This window comes from Petaurus breviceps, unplaced genomic scaffold (assembly GCF_028583685.1).
Source record: "Petaurus breviceps papuanus isolate PSGF00001 unplaced genomic scaffold, PetGlider_PUasm1.0 38, whole genome shotgun sequence".
In the NCBI taxonomy this organism is placed as follows: domain Eukaryota; kingdom Metazoa; phylum Chordata; class Mammalia; order Diprotodontia; family Petauridae; genus Petaurus; species Petaurus breviceps.
In genome coordinates this window covers 38112240-38134272 of record NW_027186304.1, presented here as the reverse complement: position 1 = coordinate 38134272, position 22033 = coordinate 38112240, and the positions used below count along the sequence as shown (strand labels likewise).

The 22033-nt window shown below is 40.4% G+C and overlaps 2 protein-coding genes across 3 annotated transcripts in view; one reads left to right on the top strand and one right to left on the bottom strand.

The window, feature by feature from the left end:
* Positions 1–22033, bottom strand: part of LAMA3 (laminin subunit alpha 3) — a 343942-nt gene that overhangs the window by 231853 nt on the left and 90056 nt on the right. For both annotated transcript variants that reach the window (XM_069099797.1, XM_069099798.1), the window contains exons 8-10: positions 17812–17930; positions 2457–2547; positions 751–882 (exon numbers count right to left, since the gene is read on the bottom strand). In XM_069099797.1, coding sequence (XP_068955898.1) covers positions 751–882; positions 2457–2547; positions 17812–17930 — 342 coding nt within the window. The remainder of the gene's footprint in view (positions 1–750; positions 883–2456; positions 2548–17811; positions 17931–22033) is intronic.
* LOC138170057 (paraneoplastic antigen Ma1 homolog) lies at positions 12564–15794 on the top strand. Its single transcript, XM_069099495.1, has 2 exons — positions 12564–12690; positions 13167–15794. The coding sequence occupies exon 2, from the start codon at positions 13266–13268 to the stop codon at positions 14652–14654; it is 1389 nt and encodes a 462-aa protein (XP_068955596.1). The 5' UTR covers positions 12564–12690; positions 13167–13265; the 3' UTR covers positions 14655–15794.

Below are 22033 nucleotides of genomic sequence, written 5' to 3'. Positions count from 1 at the left end.
TTGTGGACTAGGTGACCTTAGCTTTTAAAATGGCCAGGCTCCCACTGCATCCAGGGCCACCTCCACTCCTCATGATCTATATCTTACCACTGGACCCAGATGGCTCCAGAGGAGAAAATGAGGCTGGTGACTTTGCACAGCCCTTCCTCACTTAAATCCAATTCATTTGAATGTCATTCTGTCACTTCCCTGATGCCATGGTCCTCTTTAAGAATGAAGAACAAAAGGGTTGGCTAGGTGGCGAAGTGAATAGAGCACCAGCCATGGAGTCAGGAGGACCTGAGTTCAAATCCAACCTCAGACACAACTGAAAAACTAGCCACGTGACCTTGGACAAGTCACTTACCCCCAAGTGCCCTCCAAAAAAAAAAAAAAGAATGAAGGACAAACAACAAACCAGGAATACTGAATTTTAATGTCCTAAAGTGTCTGAAATACTCTTTCAAAGGGGTTCAACTCTTCTTCCCTTTCCCTGATCCTTCAAATTCTGTACAAGCGTAGAATCTGAGCAGGAAGGGACCTCAGTGATATCTGGTTCAACCTCGAATCCCCCTTATTTATAACACCCTCAGCAATTAGTCATCTTGAAGATCTGTGGCCAGGGTACACCCACCACCTCCGGAGGCAGCCCTTTCTTTGTCTCAAGAGTTTTCATTGTTAGGAAGCTTTTCCTTACATAAAGTCCCACTCTTATCTCTTCACAACTTCCACCTAAAAGGACAGGTTCCCCCAGCAATGATCCAGACTTACTCTGGCAAAATGGGAAGTTGTGGAATCCTTCTGCACAGCGCTCACAGTTTTCCCCGTGGATATTCGACTTGCAAAAGCAGCGACCTGTGCCCTGTTCACAGCCATCTGTATACTCAGGGTTACAGCTGCAGGCTGGATCGACAACAAAGTTAAAAACAACAACCATAATTAATTTCTTGTCCTTTGGCAAAGCAAATATATGAAGTGCCGATATTTCTTAGGCAATATTTAATACAGTGTCATTGTGTCATCGTTACTGTTGTTGTGGCCATTAATATCATTACAATTATTTTAATTGTTCAGAGAAAGCATGAGGTAATGGATAGAGAGTTGGCCTTGGGGTCCGGAAGACCCAGCTTCCACTTTTCCTTTCAGCTCATTCTAACTGTGTAACATTAGAAGTGCTGTTTAACCACTCCACACCCCCAAGAAATAACTTTCCAAAGCTAAGCTCTGTGGCAGCAAGCACCCCAAGCGTCCTCAGGGTTTGCTGCCACCACAGGTTCTTGGATCTGCTTTGTTAGAGGAAAGCAACTCAAAATGGGTTAACAAGCTTACTTTAATCAGTCAAACATATATCGTTTACCTTGTTCAGGGGGAAAAGGTCAGCACCCCGAACTTCAAAGTATACAGGCAGAATTATCAAGACAGAAATAGATCAAGTAGACAGCTTTCCAAACTGTCCAGCCATTACATCCATAACATCTGGGTTTCACCATCTGGGTTTTTCAAAGCCGGGGGGCTCTGGACAATGGCTTCCCAGAATCCAGATCAAATCACAGAACACTTCTCAAGTGAGCCCCAAAACAAAGCTACACATCAGGGCTTATATAGCCTTCTCCTGGCTCAGAGAATGTAACAACCTTATTGACTCACTGGCCAATCAAGAAGTGTCTACTGAAAAACAAGCCTCCCACCCCAGGCTCCAGGTGCACTTTAGCCTAGGGGCAGGGAAGATCTTTAAAATTTACATTCCCATTACAAGCTCCAGGGTAGATTTGCTTTGGTTGGGGGAATTTATTCATTGAGAGTTCCCTACATCTACGAAGCTGTACATCCAGTTCCAAAATTATCATTCTTACTTTACAGAGGAAGGAGTCTAGCTTTTTTCCCTTTCACACATGCCTGACATTTACTAAATTCTACAAAGAGATTGTTCAACTGTCAACAACCAAAAATGTTTGTTGTTGTTGTTGTTGGGTTGTTTCAGTCGTGTGTGACTCTTCATGACCCCATTTGGGGTTTTTGTGGCAAAGATAGTGGAGTACTTTGCCATTTCCCTCTCCAGCTCATTTTGCAGATGAGGAAACCAAGGCAAACAGGGCTAAAGTGACTTGCTCAGGGTCACACAGCTAGTAAGTGTCTGAGGGTAAGTCACTTAACCCCAAATGTCTCACCAAAAATAAATTAATGCATAAGTGAATAAATGATTAAATAAATAAATAGATAAGGAAGGAAGGAAGGAAGGAAGGAAGGAAGGAAGGAAGGAAGGAAGGAAGGAAGGAAGGAAGGAAGGAAGGAAGGAAGGAAGGAAGGAAGGAAGGAAGGAAGGAAGGAAGGAAGGGAAATGAAATGAAATGAAAGAAGTGAATCAGAGAAACAGAGCTGACTTGGAGGTCTCAAAAAAAAAAGATGAAACTTGACTGGATGGTTTCTGAATGTCAGCTAACACAGTTATGAAACAAAACCAAGGAGAGAAGACTTACGCATACAGCCATGGGGCGCTTCAAGCGGGACATTGAAAGGGCGGTAATAGCCTGGAACACACCTCTCACAGTTTACACCCGCTGTGTTATGCTAGAGAGAAATAAAAAGAAAGTTAAGGCAGGAGAAGACCAACGAGAGGATCCAAACTGAAAAACCAGGATACATTTCTATCACGTTCCCCTGCATAGTTCAGTGTACATTTATTTATTTTTGCTTTTTGGAGGGGAGAGGGCAGGGCAATTGGGGTTAAGTGACTTGCCCAAGGTCACATGGCCAGTAACTGTTATGTGTCTGAAGCTGGATTTGAACTCAGGTCCTCCTGACTCCATGGACAGTGCTCTATTCACTGTGCCACCTAGCCACCTCTGTAATTTTATTTTTTTAGTAAATACATCTGACCTTGAACCTCCTTGGGCATTAGTTCACTCATCCATAAAATGAGGATTTTGGACTAGATGACCCTGAAGGTCCCTTTCACCACAGAATAAGCCTAATAATTATAGGAAAATTATATTACTAAAAGGGTTTTTTTCTTTTTAATAAAATTTTTAAAATTTGTTTGTTTCCTTTTAGTTTACAGGATTCAATTCCACAATTGCTTGAGTTTCACATTTTGTCTCCCTCCCTCCCCACCCTCCCCCATGGCGGCTTATAGTCAAGCATAGGATCTGTAAATACTTTCCACATTATATATTAGTCAGGTTATAAAGACGGACTGTATCAGATGCAATGAAAAATGGCAAAGAGGACATGAAACCAAACAAGAAAAGGAAAAAGATCAGGTATTTTGCTTCCATCTGGATATAAACTCAGTTCTTTCTAGTTCTTTCTCTGGATGCACTCATTTCTCTCCATCATGAGTCTTTTGGGATTGACATATCACTGCATTGCTGAGAAGAGTCCAGTCTATCAAAGTTGGTCATCACACAAACGTTGTGTCTGTAATTGTGTACAGATTTCTCCTGATTCTACTCTTCTCACTCAGCATCAGTTCATATAAGCCTCTCCAGGTAAATATGAAGACCGCCTGCTCCTTGTTTCTTACAGCACAATAGTATTTCATAACATGCATATACCACAACTTGTTCAGGCATTCCCCAGTTGATGGGCACCCCCTTAATTTCTAATTCTTTGCCACCACAAAAAAAGAGCTGCTATAAACATTTTTGTACACATGGGTCTTCCTCCCACTTCTATGATCTCATTGGGATATAACCCTAGGAGTGGTAAATGGGTTTTTTTTTAAAGTAGAGGTGACAGTTGTAGGCAAGGGAATGCTAGTAAATATTTAACAACCATCTCTTTGGAAAAAAAGGTACACATGACACATTTTTAACTATTTCTTTCTGAAGTCTAGGTAATCAACAAAACAATAAATCAAGCTCTGATTCATAGCACTTGGTGATTTCTGAGGTGTAAATGAACATTTTCACACTGAATATTTAATAAGCAGCTCTTGCTAGCTGATAAAAGCTGGCTCCATACAACCCTGGCTAGGAGTTACAACAATAAATCAATCTAGGAATCACTGAGTTTCACTGTAGCCCTTCTATATTATTCACAGTAGTTTCATTTGGAAGAACTGCTCAATAATGTATCCCATTATGGGGAGAGCTAGGTGGTGCAATAGATAGACCCCTAGGCCAGGAGTTGGGAAGACTTTGGTTCAAATCCATCCTCAGACACTTACTAGCTATGTGACCTTGTGCAAGTCACTTAACCCTGCTCGCCTCAGTTTCCTGAGAAAGAAATAGCAAACCACTCTAGTTTCTTTGCCAAAAAGACCTCAAATAGGGTCATGAAGAGTTGGACATGACTGAAACGACTGGATAAAAACAAAATGTCACATCATGATTTAGTTTGAAAGGAAAATATTTAAGATGTATATTTATATTTTTTCCAGTGCCTAGAGAAGCAGGATGTGCCCACCCCTCCTGTACCATTGGTTCTTATGTTATTGTTCTTTCTTCATGAAAACATTTTCAAGTTTCCATTACGTAAATGGAAAAAGTCTGTATATGTGTCATCAGTAGAGCTCATGTTAAAATACATGAGGTCTGCTAATTACTTCTTTTCTAATGCCGGTAATTGCTATAAAATCAAATTATAAGCAACAGTTTCCAGGAATGAAACACCATAAATTCAATTCCATTCTGCTTTTCTCTATTTCAGAAATAATCAGAGAGGCACGTTCATTGTCTAATGAAAGAAATAGCAGTAGGAAGTCAGGACACATGTGATAACCCCTAGTGAACACAAGGGCCTACACAAAATGACCAAAGGAAGGACAAAGACCCTTTCTTTATTTTCTCCCCTAGTGCGGAGAATTTTACTAACTTCAAAATCCTATTTATTGCCACTCCTTGTCCTGTGGGCTATAATCTGAATTATTTTAATTCATTTTAACAATGAGATCCAAAGCATTAGATAATGCATAACCTCACTGCACATTTCTCTTCTTTTCCCATTGAAGGATATAAATGTTTCAAGCAAATACAAAACTGTTTCTCTCCAGGCCTCCTCACCCATCACATATCAACAAATACAGAGAGACAGAGACAGAAACAGGGGGAGAGAGAGAGAGAGAGGAGAAAGTGAAAGAGAGACAGAGAAAGAGAGACAGAGAGACAGAGACAGAGAGAGAGACAGAGACAGAGACAGAGAGACAGAGAGAGACAGAGAGACAGAGAGAGACAGAGAGAGAGAGACAGAGAGACAGAGACAGAGACAGAGAGAGAGACAGAGAGAGAGACAGAGAAAGACAGAGACAGAGACAGAGAGAGAGAGACAGAGACAGAGAGCGGGGGAGGGGGGGAAAGGCTCGTTTTAATGGACAATCCCATTCCCCCTTTTCTGCACAAAGCTATTTAATGAGGCAATTGGGATGAAAAATGGAGGACCAGAATCAATCACTTCTTTCTGCCACACACCTGACAAATGACTACTGCTCTGCTTGAAGACCTGCCTAAGAGAGTCAATGCCCCTTTCACCTCCACTTATTCCCCTTCTCCCTTCTAAATATTAGGAAGTATTTCCTTATATAGAGGCTGAATCTGCCTCTCCAAAACTTCCACTTGAAGCAAGGTGGTGCAGCTGCTAGAGTGCTGGACCTGCAGGCAGAAGAACCTGAGTTCAGATCCATCAGACATTTACTTAGCTGTGTGATCCCAGGGAAGTCACATAACCTCTGTCTGCCTCAGTTTCCTCACCTGTAAAATGGAGATAATAATAGCACTTACTGCCCAGGGCTGTTGTGGGGATAAAATGAGAGAATATGTGTAAAGCAGTTTGTAAACCTTCAAGTGCTATACGAATGTTAGAAATTGTTATTATCACGATTCTCCCCACTAGTACCTGGCAGAAATAGTCCAGTGCAGTTGAGATAAAAGAGGAAAAGTGTACCACAGAAAGGGGTTTTAAGGCATTGGTTACAACAATGACTTACAACAACTAATCAATAACATCCCTAGAGTATTAAGAAGCAAACAAATTGCTTCTGAAGATGAATAGCAAATACCACAATTCGCCTTTAGCTAATATAGATAGTTATTCTCTATGGCCTTTGGCAAAGCTAGTGGTAACTATGGTTACCAAGGCATCATTGAGCATATGTAATGGCATCATTTCAGCCATAGAAAACACAGGTAAGGATGCAAGAATGCAGAAACACAAGTCCACTAAATCTGAATTTGTGGCATGATCCCTCCTTTATTTCATCAACAGAACAACCCCACCCTTATTTTATACTTTATGTATTCCCATCACTTAACCCTTTCATCCCCGCTAACTACCATCTTCTATCTCGTCTGCCCTTTGTGAAAAAACTACTTGAGAAGGTTCCATTTCTTCATCTCTTACTCTCTTTTTGATCCCCTATAACTCCGACCTCATCATTCCACCCCAACTCTCTCTCCAGCGCTACTAATGATCTAACTGACAGATCTAAGGGTCTTTTCTCAGCCTTGATTCCCCTTGATCACCCCCTCCTCCTTGATTCTCTCTTCTCTCTAGGCTTTCAGGACATCACTCTCTTCTGGTTCTCCTCCTACCTATCTGACTGCTCCTTCTCTGTCTCCTTTGCTGAACTCCCATCCAGGTTATGCCCAATAATTGTGGCTGCCCCAAAGGGCTCTATCCTGGTCCTCTTCTCCCTCTATACGAGTTTGTCAGCTTCCATGGATCTAATTATCATCTCTAGGCTCATGATTCTTAAATCTACCTATCCAGCTCTACCCTCTCCTCTGACCTTCATTTCCCATCTCCAATTACCTTTCAGACATCTCAGATTAGATGTCTACTCGACATCTAAAATTCAGCATGTCCCAAGCTGAATTCATTGCCTTTCCCCCTAAACCCGCCCTACTTCCTACCTTCCTTATTAACACAGAGGATAAAACCATTCTTCTATTTCTCCAGGCTTACAAGTTAGGTGTCATCCTTGACTGCTGCCAACCTCTCACCTCCCATATCTAATCTGTTGCCAAGTCTGTCCACTTCACCTTTACAGCATCTTTCAAATATTCCCCCTTCTCTCCTCTGATACTGCTACCACTCTGGTATAAGCCCTTATCACCTCATGCCCTGCCTATTACAATAGATGATTGCATTACCCACTACTGGTGAGTCTGCCTGCCTCAACTTTCCCCCTACTCTAACCCATCCTTCATTCAGCTTTCAAAATTATTTTCCTAACGTGCAGCTTAGATCATGTCACACACACACACCCCCAGCCCCTACTCCATTCAATAAATCCCAGTCAGGGCGGCTAGGTGGCGCAGTGAATAGAGCACCAGCCCTGGAGTCAAGAGGACCTGAGTTCAAATGTGGCCTCAGACACTTAACACTTACTAGCCATGTGACCTTGGGAAATTCACTTAACCCCAATTGCCCTGCCCTTCCCCTCCAAAAAAATCAAATCAATCAATCCCAGTGGCTCCCAGTTGTCTCCAGGATCAAATGTTTGGTGTTCAAAGCTTTTCACAACACCCACACACACCTTGGTAGTCTTCTTATACCTCATACCCTGCCACATGTTTTTGATCCAGTGACACTGACCTCCTGGCTGTTCCACAAACAAGATCCTCCATCTCTCCCCTCCAGGAATCTTTACTGGCTGTCTCCTCTGCTTGGAATTCTCTTCATTGCCTCTGGATTGCTCTAGTTTCCTTCAAGTCCCAACTAAAATCCCACCTTCTTTTTTTTTTTTTTTTTGCTTTTTGGAGGGGGGAGAGCAGGGCATTTGGGGTTAAGTGACTTGCCCAAGGTCACACGGCTAAGTGTTAAGTGTCTGAGGGAGACCTTTAAGACAGAGGGAGGGTTTCATAAGCAGATAAGACACTTAAACAACAAATTGCTGAAGAAGCTAGGTGTCTTATCTGTACAAAGTATAATTTCCATAAATTTACTGAAAATTAAGCTGTAAGTGGTTGTGGCACCCAAACAACTATGTGGCCTTCCTGAGATATTTTCCTACTTCTTTATTTATGAAAGAAGTCATATCTTAGTGAAAATACTGCCATCATTACTACTACTAACTCACATACATGTACTTTACAATTTATGAAGTGATTTCTTCACAGCAGCTCCATGAGGCTGGTAGTGCAAAAAAGATTTTCCCCATTTTAGAGAAGAAGCTAAGCCTCAGAGAAATTTGGTGACTTGCCTATAATCATCCTAATCAGTTCATAGGATTTTAGGGTAATGCACTAGATTCACTCCTTCCAATCTTGAACATGATGAAATTGAGGCCCAGAAAGGTTTATCCAAGATCACACAAATAGTACTGAGATTTGAACCCAGGTCCTCTAATTCCGTATCTAGTTTGAGCCTGAACCCAAACCCAAAATGTCGAAGTCCACTTTCAGTCTTCTTTGTGCTGTATCAAGGTACGTGAAATCAACAACAGCTTTCATCCCTACACCTCTGATAAGGATCTTTGGCTGTGGCTGACAGGTAGGACTTTTCTGATTCATGCTGGTAAACACTGGCAAGCTGCCAGCCCACAGGTGTAGCGTACTGTGGTAACAACAGTCCTACCTGATAATGAGATGCTTTTCAGATCAAAGGATCTACTGTTAGCCGGATGACTTTTGTCAAAAGCACTATTCCTGCTTGGACCTCATGGTCATGAAGTCCAAGCATGTGGTAACTTAGAAAAGAACCTTTCCCTAGAATCCAGAAAATGGTCAGAACAAAGAAGGGACATACACAGCTCTTAATCTTTGATGTAAAACATCTGCAAAGCAAAGGAGATCAGTGTACTGAAGGAGATTGAAATCCATGGAGTAGAGTGAAAACTTGGCACAGATATTCTCTCCCTCAGGAAAGGAGCCCAAGCGGGTATTTTAAATATGCAAGAAAAACAATCCGCAAGAATCAGAACAAGGTGGGGATATTTCAGTCTTCAAAAGCATTTGTTACAGTTTTACTAAAGGAAGAAAGAACAAGGAAGAGTCCTTCCTTCTAGAAGTGCTGTATCTTTTGCTTTCTTTCCTTGAGGAATGAATATGGCATTAGAGATCCCTTCACTAAATATAGCTCAAACTTGACGATACACATTTTAAGTTCAATAGGAGTGGGGGGAGGGGGGTGGGAGAAGGAATGCAATTTGCCCCAACAAGGTGTCTATAACTTCATATGGACAAGAGAGGTCAAGGACAGAAAAAAAAATACTTGTAAAGGCAATACAGGGTTTCCTCTTCCTTTTCTGAGATTAGTACCTAGTTATTTATATGATGTCTCTCCCATTAAAATCTGAGCTCCTTCAAAGCACGGATTGGCTTTCTGCCCCTTTATTTGTATCCTCAGTGCTTGGCACATAGTAAGTATTTCACAAATGCCTATTTACTAAGAAAATGATCCTGAGGAGATAATAACATCAGCCAAATTCTTGATCAACAAAAATCCACTCAACAACATTCCCTATAAGTAGTGAAATTATCCGTCTTCCACTTGAAGATCTCTGTGGAGGGGAAAGACATTACCTCAAAGTCAGTCTGCTCTACATTTTTCTTTAATTTTGTTATTCTGAACTTGAAAAATACCAATAAATATAAACATTTTCATAGATAAAGATTAAAAAAGAGGCTTCTGTAGGAAACATGGATCTCTTTTGCATACCAAGTTTACTTTTGAAAGTATGTGATAAATTAAACAAGCTATTTTCAAAACTACCCTGTGTTTCCCTCTGAACATCCTTTTGTTCTTTTCTGTTCATCTTTTTAAAATGATGATGACACTTTTCTTTCTTTTCTTCTTTGTTTTGGCATTTTTTTAAACAAGTCTTGCCTCTTCCCCTGCTCACCCCCGCCCCCTGCCTTGACATGATTCCATCCATTATAATCTGTTTTAGTCCATGTAATTCTCCCCAGGTTTCTCTGAATCCAACCCTTTCATCATTTCTTATAGTACAATACTATTCCATTATGTTCACATACCATAATTTAGGGGTAGATAGGTAGTATAGTAGATAGAACACTGGGGCTGGAGTCAGGAAGACCTGAGTTCAAATCTAGCCCCAGACACTTCCTAGCTATGTGCCCCCAGCTCCCACTTCACAGCATGTCACTTAACCTCTGAATGCCTCAATTTCTTCAACTGTAAAATGAGGATAATAACACCTCATAGCGTTGCTATTAGGCTCAAATAAGATGATATTTGTAAAGTCCTCAGTACAGTGTCCGGCACAGAGTAGGTCCTTATTTCCTTCCTGTAATTTATTCAGCCATTCTCTTATTGATGAATACCCCTTTAGTTTCCAGGTTCTTTTCCTCTTTCTTTGCTCTATTTGGGATATATGTATAGCAGCGGTATCACTGAGTCAAAGGTTATGCACAGCTGAGTGGCTTGTTTGGGTATAATTCCAAAGTGCTTTTCAGAATGACCAGACCAATTCACAACTCTGCCAAACAGTTCATTGGTGTTCTTGTTCTCCCACAACCCCTCCAATCAAATTGGTATGATATAGACCTTCAAAGTTTTAATTTACATTTCTCTTACTATTTATTATTTCGGGCATTTTTTTTTCGTATGCTTGTGGCTAGCTTAGATTTGTTCATCAAGAACTATCTGGCTCATGTTCTTATATATTTAAATCTGTTCCCTATATATCTTGGATATCAGGCTTTATCAGAGAGGCTTACTGTGAAGATTCTTTTTCCCCCGCCCCAAATTTCCCTTTTAATTTTAACTGAAATGATTTTACCTGTGCAAAATGTGATTAAAATGGTTCATATGAACTCCTGCTCTCCCCTTTGCCCTTTATTTGCTCAAGAACTTGTTCTCTATCAATAGTTGTAAGAAATACCTATTACTTCTTGACTCCTCTAATTTGTTTATAAAGTGATTTTTTAAAATCACAGTCTTATGTCCCATCGTAGCTTATTGTGGTATGCGATGTGAAATATTAGTCTAGACCTAATTTTAGCCAGACTTTTTCAGTTTTCCCAATAATTTTATTTTCAAATAGTGTTTCCCCTCTTTACCCAAGTAGTTGGGGTCTTTGGGTTTAATACTACGCTGCTATAGTGTTATATGAATTACTCAGGACAAGTGATAATTTTGATATGCTTTTATTTTGTGAAAGCATGACCATGAATGTGTGATTCAACTGACATTGAGACTGGCTCAAAACATCTATAATCTTGGCTGGACAAAACCACATTGGGTTGATTTACCTACCTTTCATTCTCTGGCAAATGAATTCTGAATTTTATACAAACTGTATCTAACTCATTCTTATTAACATTTTGTAAATTCCCACATAGTGCATTTAAGATCCCACTTATGACCCAAAGGACTTAACTCTTTGAAGCCTAGAGCTACTATGATGGACCTTCCATTGACCAGATAGGTGATTGCCTCAATTTCCAACTATATTTAGTCCCAACTCCAGTCATGCTTCACTTCACTCTCTGGCCACCTTCTCACCAGCTGCCTTAAGGTTTGGGCCAGACAACATGTGCCAGAGGGCTTTCACCAATAAAATTCCCATCCTAGGACTGCACTGTCTTGACTGGTAGTTCAACGATAATCCCACTCCTTTAAAAAAAAAAAACACCACCAAAAAACCCTCCAAACTCAATGAATAAGTGCATTATGTAAGACAATATAATTATTTCCTGAAAACATTGTTTATAAGAAACATGATTCACTTCTCTGACGAATTTTAATGAAAGAAAATTTTGATAGATTTGTACTCTGGTCTGACTCCAAGTTTAGCACTAATAGAAAGATATAAACAGGATAAATTATCTAACTACCGTCATCTCTCTTCTGACATTAAACATACAATGCAATTAGACCTTTGTAGGAATGCGCACCTTTCTTCTTCAAAATGTTAGACAGATGCATAGAGACTTGGGAGCAACCAGACTGGCATGTGTTGTTGGCAGGGGAGGAGGCCAAAGGTCTATAGCCTCTCAGATCTTTCCAGTTGGCAGGGGTGGTTACAATTTGCATTTGAAAAAGAGGGAGTGAGGTTCAAAATGTTTCTTTACCCCAGGGTGCCTCAATCCCTTTTCCCCTTTAGCCTTTAGGAAAATTTACCTCAGAGAGTATGAAAAGACCTAAGAACTAAATGGGTTTCTGCCCATAAGTTAGGTGACAGTTGAACTGAAGGACATAAGACCCAGGCTAAGGCACTTCAGAGAAGTTTAGCAGTTACTCAAAGAGTTCAGAAGAGAAGCAGTTAACAGAAGAGTTCTAAGCAGAGTTCAAAGGCTACAGTTGACCCTTAGTCTCTGCCTTTGCCACTGTACCTTCTGGTACAACATGGCAGTGATGAATTTCTTAACCATTGGCTTGAGAGAGATGACTGGGAAAGCTGTAGGGAGTTTCATAGCAATTGACTAAGAGTGTTGACTGAAGGCAAAAGTAACCTTTAGAAAAAGCTTAATCCAATCACAGCATCTCTGGAAGACTGGCTTTCCATTAGCTCTGAAGCTAGCCCCATAACAGAGCACACAGCCCCAGTACCCTGCCCCACCCCAACAGGATGGTGGAGGCGGCTGGATAGCTGGCTGTCAGATCAGTTGGAACAAAGATAGTTCATACCTGTTGGGGTAACAGTGAAAGAAGCCTAACCCAGCACTTGATAGTGGAAAGTTGAGACACAGTGTCTGGTAGAGGACAGCTGAGATACAACAGAGAGATACTTGGCATGGGAAGCAACATAGTGGCATCGGTCAGAGATAGCAACAGCTGATGAAAACTTTTAACTGCGGCATCAGACATGTGAGTTGTCCCTCTGTTTATGTGCCCTGGTCATCTATGTTCCCTGCAAGAGCATTCCTTCATACTGGTGCCCTGGCCACATATGTCCACATGTGTGATAGCCTCACACATAATTTTCATTGCAACTTGATTAAAATATCTTTCTTTTAAACCATTTCCCATGACTGACTGGTAAAAGTAAAAAGTGAAGGTTTATGAGTTATGGTTTGGAGAGAACCATGATCCCCCAAAATACCTAGAACCTGGTGTAGCTAATTAGGACCCCAGAGGGAGAAGAGAGGTTCTGTTAACTATACCTTAGGAGTTCCTCTCTGAACTCCAATTGGGATTCCTTGGAATTCACTGAAGAAGTTTTCATCTGGGATCTCCATTTTGAATGTCCTATATACTATGGGGATCCATTGGGGAATATTTTTTGGGACATGATTGGATGCCGAGATTTTCCTATGTTTGTTTTTCTTTTCTTTTTCAAACAGGTCAAGTAACTACTGAGTTGTTGCATGTTGAGATGCCATGGAAGTATGGTTTATTCCTGTAGTTGACTAAGTAGTGTCTTAAAAAGAAAGGGGGAAAATATGGATGAGAAAACTTTAGAACAGTGGTGCACAGCTCTGCACCTGGATTTCCACAGAGGATTACTTGTTAAAGGAGTGCCTTGTGACCTAACAGATAAGGACATTGAAAATGTCTTACATAATGCAATAGGTATTTTGGGAAAATGTCAGGTACTAACCAAACGATATGAAGAGACAGATACCACCTTGTCTGTTTTCTGTAAATTGTCTGAACCCATAGACTATTCTAAAATCCCTAGTACAATTACAGTAGGAGAGAACACCTGGAAACTGGTCATTAGACCCCCCACTGAGGAAGAAGAGATAGAAAGAAAACTCAAGACTGTCCTGCAAAGGGAAGGATTATCTGAAGATGATGTGAGACATATGTATGGAGGGGAGTCCAGCCCTGGAGAGAGCAAGAAAGACGAGTTGAAGCCAGAGAAAAAATCTCAGTCTAAAAAATTAAGAAGCTTCTCTGGGGAAAATCCATGTCCTCCTGGAGAGGAACCCTATGAATCTTGGATAAAACATGCCACTGAAATATTAAAGCAATGGAAGGTGAATGACATGGAAAAACAGAAAAGGCTAATGGAAAGTCTCAAGGGACGAGCATTTGATCTCATACATGTTTTGAAGTTACAGACCCCGGATGCTACCGTGCTAGAATGTCTACAAAAGTTAGATAAGCAATACGGTGGTGCAGAAACTCCACAGCAAGCTTACGTCCAGTTTCTTACCACCTTTCAGCGCGACAGAGAGAAACCCTCTGAGTTTGTCCTGCGGGTGGACAAACTGCTACAGAATTTAGTTGTCAAGGGAGCAGTGAAGCCTAACGAAATGGATGCTGTTAGACTGGCCCAAGTAAGTTCTGGGCTATTGGATAATGAAGACTTACAAGTACAAATAATTCAACTAGAAAAAGAGAAGCGGCAGATTCCATATGAAGAGCTAATGGCTTTAGTGACATTGTATGAAAACAGACTTGACTGTGGAGATAGAAGTCTGAAAGACAGAAGGATGCTCTCCGAAACATCTTCTCAGATACTGCCTATGGAAACGAGAATGGAAACACACCACAGTCACCCAGGGTCCAAGGCCGGAACTCCTGGGCTGCCTGCTGAGAAATGGAATACTGGTCAGTTCCACTCCTCCCAGAAAAAAGACAAAGGATTGTGGGGGCAGAGGTCAAACAGGCCTGAAGCTAGAACATGGCCAGTAGAGCAAAGACAGAGGGGCCCCGGGATATTCTGCTGTAACTGTGGTCTAGATGGACATACAAATACAGGATGCACCCAAAGATCAAACATAGAATTGGTTAAACAGAAGTTGATGTCCACCAAACTGCCTTCAACCCATAAAAATGATGGCTCTGGAGACAGAAGTGACCCTAGATCCCAAAGACCTTAAGACAGAACTCATTGCCTGCCATGCCTGGGAATCTTTCACAAAAAGACTGTGCCATCAGGAGAGGAGAACTTTGTTGTGACATGCCTTGCATTGGTGGTCCCAGGATAATAGGCAACAGGAACAGCTACATGAAAAAGAATTAGGAGGGAATCTCAAGGATTCAGATTTTGTCCCCAAAAGGTCACCTTACTGTTGAGAGAACTAAAGAAGTTGGAGATGTTCAATAGAATAACGTTATTGTAACTGCATCCTACAGAGGAATAAGCTGGTGTTGCCCATGACATTCACCCGGTGACCAAGTTTAATTAGCCATGATGTCTAAGAGAAGGCAGAAGAAGGTGGATAGTTGTGTATGACATAAATGCATCAGGTACCCTTTGTGTGAGTGTCTATAACATGTTACATATGCAAACGTAAGCTAGATATGTTCCATATTGTTAATGTTTTGTTATATTGTTATGCTTCATTGATATATAATATGATATATAATAATATGTATGTTTTATTGTATTGTTGATTGCAGTGTTACAGTTACACTATTGTGTTATATATGCTAGGTGTTATGTGTTACATAGAATTTATATTTTGTTTTAAATGTATGCACCGGTTTAGAAATGCCTATTATTTACTTTACACCCTTATGGGACTGTATAGAAAAAACATTTATAATTGCATATAAATATCTTATTTCTGATGTTTATTATGCTATAAATTATATGTGTTAGAAATGTTATACATATACTCATGTAATTTGTAAGTATTTTACTGGAGGGGGGGAATGGACTGCAGGCTAAAGAAGTTGCATCCTTCCTTTCACTGGGCTTCTCAAGAGAGAGGCTTTTTAATCACAATATCCCTCAGTGGAAGTGATGGGTGAAGGAGGTAGTTAATAACTCAGCTGGAATAGAAATATGAACAACAGAGGAAATTGGCTGAGAGAGAGCATCACGTGGGGACCAGCGAAACCTGATATTTGGCAGAAAGCAGGTCCAGCACAGTGTCAGTAAGAGACAGCTGCAGAGATGTAAGTTGTTCCTCCATACACATGACGTTCGTAGACACCCTCCCCCTTCATGTGTTGATAGGCCACACATATTTCCTAAGAAGGTCTCCCTCTCATAAATGAGTATATAATATTCATAGGATAGTGAGCTCAAAGTTTATGAGGAAAATGTTCTGTTCTTTATTTACATTGTTATTTAATTAAAAGCCTTCGTTGCTTACTTTGTGTTCTATAGCTCATTGGTAAAGGTAAAATATATCAGTAGGGGCTTATTAGTTATATAGTTTGGAGAGAATTCTGACCCATGAAACACCTGGGACCTAGGACTTGGGGCTCAGAGTAAGGGCATGTCTGTGGACTATACAGGAATTTCCACTACAAAATATCTGCGGGTAGAAAAAAAGGTTAATTATCCAGCTCTAGCCTCTGACCATACACAGTGATCAGGAGCTCTTTATTTCACAGGGCCAGCCTATTCTATTGTTGGGAAGCAAAATTTATACTTACATCCATCTAAAAATCTGCTTCTACCCTCTGGTCCTAGTTCTGTCCTTTGGAACTACACAAAAGAAATGCAATTGCCCTTTCATAAAAATAGAATTTCCTATATTTAAACATAGCTATTGTATTCTCCCTAAGTCTTCAGTATCTAGGCTAAAAATCTCTAGTTGTTTCAAAATTTTCTACCTGCCATCTTGTTTGCCCCCTTCTGGACCCATCCTAGTTTCTAAATGCCTCTCTTAAAATGGAGAACCAAGAAACCACTGTAACTCTCTTACTGATGAAGAGTCCTGTAGACGGTTATCTCCATTCATCTGGATATTGTATTTTTGTTAAGAAAGACTAAGATTCTCTATTAAGGTTTTTTGTTTTGTTTTGTTTTGTTTTGTTTTTAGCAGTCATGACTCACTACTATCTCATGTCAAGCTTACTGAAGGTTCTAAGCCTTTGAGCTATTAATGTCTATCTCCTTCATCCATTACTTGGGCATGCAAGGGCCTTTATACTTATCCCTATTAAATTTCATCTTAATAGACTCATTGCTATTGTTCTAGCTTGTTGAGATATTTTTGGAGCCTATTGTTCCCAAGTCAGTTCTGTGTCCTTGACAGATCCTATTAAGTCTTCATCTAAGTCATACAGAAAATTCTAAATATGACACCCCCCCAAAAAAAAGCCCTGTGGCAACCTCACTAAAGACCTTTCAGACTATGCTCTGATCATTTTCAAATTCTGACATATTAAGTGTCAACTATGTTCCAGACACTGTGCTATTATCTCATTCAATACAACAGCCCTAGGAGACAGGTGTTATTATTATCCCCATTTAAGAGGTAAGAAAACTGAGGCAGAGGTTAAATGATCGGCCCTGTCTATACAGCTAATAATGGTCTAAGACCAAATTTGAACTGGGCAGCTAGGTGGCACAGTAAATGGAATGCCACCCCTGTAGTCAATTCAGACACACTACCTGTGTGACCTGCAAGTTTACCTCAATTTCCTCATCTGTAAAATGAGCTGGAGAAGGAAATGGCAAACCACTCCAGAATCTGCCAAGAAAACCCCAAATGAGGTCACAAAGAATCAGTCAGGACTGGAATAACAACAAAAATTTGAACTCAAGTTTTCCTGACTCCAGGTCCTGGGCTTTTATTCACTGCACCAAGTAGCTGTCCCTGTTATCAATAGTGCCTGAGTATGGTGGCCAATATGGCTTAGGATATTCCTCAGCCTGATTTTGCACATCAAGGGGGCATGTAAGTAGCAAGGACCTCTGTATACACAAAAAAGGTGGGGAACTATCCAATTTTTTTGGACAAGGGGGTTAAGTGACTTGCCCAGGGTCACACAGCTAGTAGGTATGAAGTGTGTGAGGCTGGCTTTGAACTCAGGTCCTCCTGACTCCAAGGCCAGTGCTCTATCCACTGCACCACCTAGTTGTCCCCAGAATTGTCCAATTTTAAATAATTCATTTGACAGGGTTACCTTACCTTTCTTAGGAAATTTAGCAGCATTCAATATGAAAGCTAGAATTAATTTTTTTCTAGATGCATCTCATTTCTCATAGAATACTCTGTGAGTAATTGTTATCTGGAATTTACCTATTTTAAAGGTCCATTAAAAACAACAACAGTGACTTGAATAACCTCTTACCTGACAATTAATGCAGACTCCTCCACCTTCATAAACACCATGGATGTTCAAACTGCCTTTAAGCCTCTCCACATCAGGATCATAGTAACAGTCCATGGCATGACCATGGCAGTTGCAAGCTAAGGAAAACATATACTAAATTAATGCCCCATTTATTAGATGCAGGCCCTTAGTAATTTCCTAGAAATAATAGTTCTTCTCAGCGGAAACAATGGAAAAAGTCTAGGAAATTTCATTCTTAAGCCAATTTAAAACCATGAGAATAGCATAGTTTTGGTGTTTTTTTTGGTTTGGGTTGTGTTTTTTTTTTGATTTGGTGGTGAGTGGGAAATTTGTTTCCTGCCCCTTTTTTATTTTTTGGTTAAAAGTTAAGGTCTGCAATCAAAGAACAAGTAGGGCTTTTAAAAAGAGGTGGTACCCTGAACTCCATTCTTCCCCCAGTCACTTTCAGCTCAAGATCTTACCTCCAAAGAAGATCGAGGCTGTAAGATAAAAATTTCATGGAGCCTGCTTCTCCATAGCTGTAACCCTCCTCGTATCCACATCCATCTTATCTTTCTTCTTTTCTTTTCTAATGGAAGTTTACAAAGCACTTCACATCATCCCATTTGAGTCTCATAACAACCTTGGGAGGTAAGTACTACCTGTATTATTCCCATTTTAGAGATAGGAAGACTGAGGCTCAAACTTTAAATGACTTGTCCAAGATCACAGAATTAGTGTCAGTGTTAGGATTCAAGCTCCAGTCTTTCAAACTCAAATTCCACCAATTCTTTCCACTATACTGAGGCCAGAGCAAGGATGATGGACTGGGAAAACTGGTGGGATAGAGAGGGATTGTAGGTCAAGATGAGGCAAAATATACATTTAGGAGGAGTGAAGAAGAGGGAGAGATGGAAGTAGAGAAGGTTATGATCAAAAAGAGGGATTTCAGAGTTATAGGTCATGGAAGGAGGACAGTTTTGAGTGATGGTAAAAATGAGGGTATGGCCAACTCCATGGGTGGCCATAGTGGAGTAAAGATGTAGGTCATAGGAGTTGAGGACACTGATGAATTGGGAGGCCATAAGGATACTAAAGTCCTTCAGTATGAGAAAGGAAAGAGAATGACATGGAGGCCAATAGATAACTAAGGAAGGTTCTGGACAGAGTGATGTAGATGAGGGGTGTATTTTAAAAGGAGTAAAGAGATTGCCAAGTGTTAAGAGAAAAAGTATGCCTACTTCTCCTCCTGGACCAATGAGTAAAAGGGCATGAAAGAAAGGTTAGTCTGTCCTGAAGAAAGGTGATCCAGGATACAGTATCTTCTAGAAGGTGTGTTTCCATTAGAAAAAAAAAAAAGTTTAAAAATTTTAAAAAGAAAAAAAAATAGGGCAGCTAGGTGGCACTCTACAGTCAGTAGGACCAGGAGGTATTTCCCATGAATGCCTATCAGAGAAAGAAGTCTAGGATGAAGGGAAGTTTGTTCACCACAGCACTGGAGTTCCAGAGGGCACAGTGGAGGAGGAGGAAGATAAAAATAGGGACCAGGAGGATTATGGCTAAGGGGGACTGTGATGACAGAGGGGGAAGTAGAGGCAAAGGAAAGGGTTATTTCACTCTGGCAGGGAACAATACTGAATTACAGGGATCGGAGGAGGTAGAGATGGAAGTCTGCTAGCCATAAGCAGGGGAGAAAGCTAGATGAAAGGCACTCATACTCTCTAGTCCACAGAGGTTCGGGTACATCAATAAACATTTATTAAAGGACCCACTATTATAATAGTGTTGGGATACAAAAAAAAATATTAAGACAGCCCCCATGCTTGAGGAACCCACAGTCTAACATGGGAGATAACAAGAAAATAATTACAAACAATCAATCTACATACATGATAAACTGGAAATCAGCAGCAGGAGGCATCAGACTTAGGAAGGATTGATAAAGGTTTCCTGTAGGAGGTGGGACTTGAAGGAAGCCAGGGGAGTCAGGAGGTGGAAAAGCAGAGGGAAAGCACAGCACAAGGAACAATTAGTGAAAATGCCCCAAGTTGGCAGATGGGGCATCTTGTTCAAAGAAGAGCGAGGAGGTCAATGTCACTGGGATGAAGAATGAATGTGTGTAAGATATAAGAAACCTGGAGGGTGGCACCAGTCCCTTCTTCCTCATAGTTTTAGGGGACAAAAGGTTAAGGCAAGCAGGGAGATGGAGGAGGGTGTGGTCAGGAAATCCCTAGTGATCGGTTTTCTAGTACTACTACAGGAAATGTGAACAAGATCAATAAACCAGAATGCTGATGTTGTGGCGGGAAAAGCAAAATCCTCATACTGGGGACCTGCTCTTGGTTCTCATATTAAGACGGAGGATTGCGACTATCCAAATGATGCCCTAAACCTCAGCTTCTGGTCTCTGGTAATGAGGCTCCCATGGCCCGGTCCTAGCTGGGGTATCTCTGGCTTTTGAGTCTCCAACAGACCTCTCATGCATCTGGCTCTTAGAATTAAGGAGGGGGATCTCTGGTGGTCTTGAAGCCCCAGAGGTACAGGCTCTTATCTCTTGGAAGACTCAACTCAGATGGCCGCAGTCCTTTTGAAGTCCTTCCTGCAAGTGGGAGTAATACCTCCCTTCTCATATTTCTCAGTGGACTTTGCCTCTACTTTCTGCCAGCCTTCCTTATGTCATACCTGTCGATGTATTCATCCTTCTCCTACTCCCATCCCATTCTCCCAGAGGGCAAGGCACGTATCATCTTGACCTAGAGATCCTCAATGCTTATAATGGTGCCTTGGATATAGTTTATGCTTAATAAATGTGTCTCGGATAAACGAAATTTCATTAAAATGAAAAATTCTAAGAGGAAAAGTTTTTTTTCCTTGATCTATTTTTTTTTCAGCAAGAAGACTTGTATCCAATAATGGACATTTATAATTGTTACTTGGATCGAATTATCCAATTTTCCCTGGTAACATGTGTATATATACTTTAATACAATTATCTAATGAACTTGAGGGAGCAAATAAAAGGAGTCGGCTGTTACACATTAAGATGCACCATTTTTAAAAGCATAAAAGCTTGTTGATTTTTGCTTCATTTTTGGCACCATGAAAACCATCTTTAAGTCATCTGTATTTACCACATCAATTATTTCTCAAGGAGGATGTTTACCTTTAAACAACATCATTCAAAAGGAATTCAGAGGGTACTTGAAATAAGCCCCAACATGTCTGGTTTCCATAGGCTATATGCAATTTTCTACTATACTGACAGCTCAGAAACATTACACTGAAAACTTCATTTTTTACATATGTTGGATTAATGCATAGCTACCATAATTATGAAAATGCCTTTCACTGGTATTCTAGATTTGGGGCATTAATCAAATTGCAATTATTGGGACTTGATGGATCGGTCATTATTCAAAGAATATGAAACTACAACCTGCAAGTCATAACAGGAGGGACTGGGACCCCTACTGATAATTACTACCACCACCTCCCATTCTCAAATAATGGCTAACATTTCTACAGCAATTTAAGGTCTGTGAAGTACTTAATATGTGTTATCACACTCGATCCTTACAACTCTGGTGCTATTATTAATTCCCATTTTACAGAGGAGAAAGATAAGACTGAGAGGTTAGTGAATTGCTCAGAGTCGATCTCCAAAGTTTCATCAGAGTATGGAAGGGATGCCATCCAGGTAGGACTCTTGGTGGGGAAGCATTCTAGTTATTACCTATGTTGCTTTAACCTCCCTAGTCCTCATTTTTCTCATCTATAAATTAGGAAGGTTGTTTGGACCAAATGACTTCCATTGGTCCCTTACAGCTCCAAGTCCTTTTGATAACATCTTATAATTTAATAGACATATCAGAATATATATATATATATATACATATATATATGAAGGACAACATCCATTAGAGATAGACAAATAGATATAGATGAGAGATAAGAGATGAGATATACAGATAGAATGAAAAATATAGATGAGATAGAAATAGATGAAATAGACATACATATAGATGACTTAGCTAGATAGACATCGATGAGGTATAGATGATATTGATGATATAGATGATAGATACATAGACAGACAGAGACAGAGAGACAGACAGACAGACAGAGAGACAGACAGAGAGACAGAGAGACAGAGAGACAGAGAGACAGACAGACAGACAGACAGACAGACAGACAGATAGATAGATAGATAGATAGATAGATAGATAGATAGATAGATAGA

Excerpts from the sequence above, each read along its gene's own strand:
- LOC138170057 (XM_069099495.1), top strand. The coding sequence starts at position 13,266 with ATGGATGAGAAAACTTTAGAACAGTGGTGCACAGCTCTGCACCTGGAT.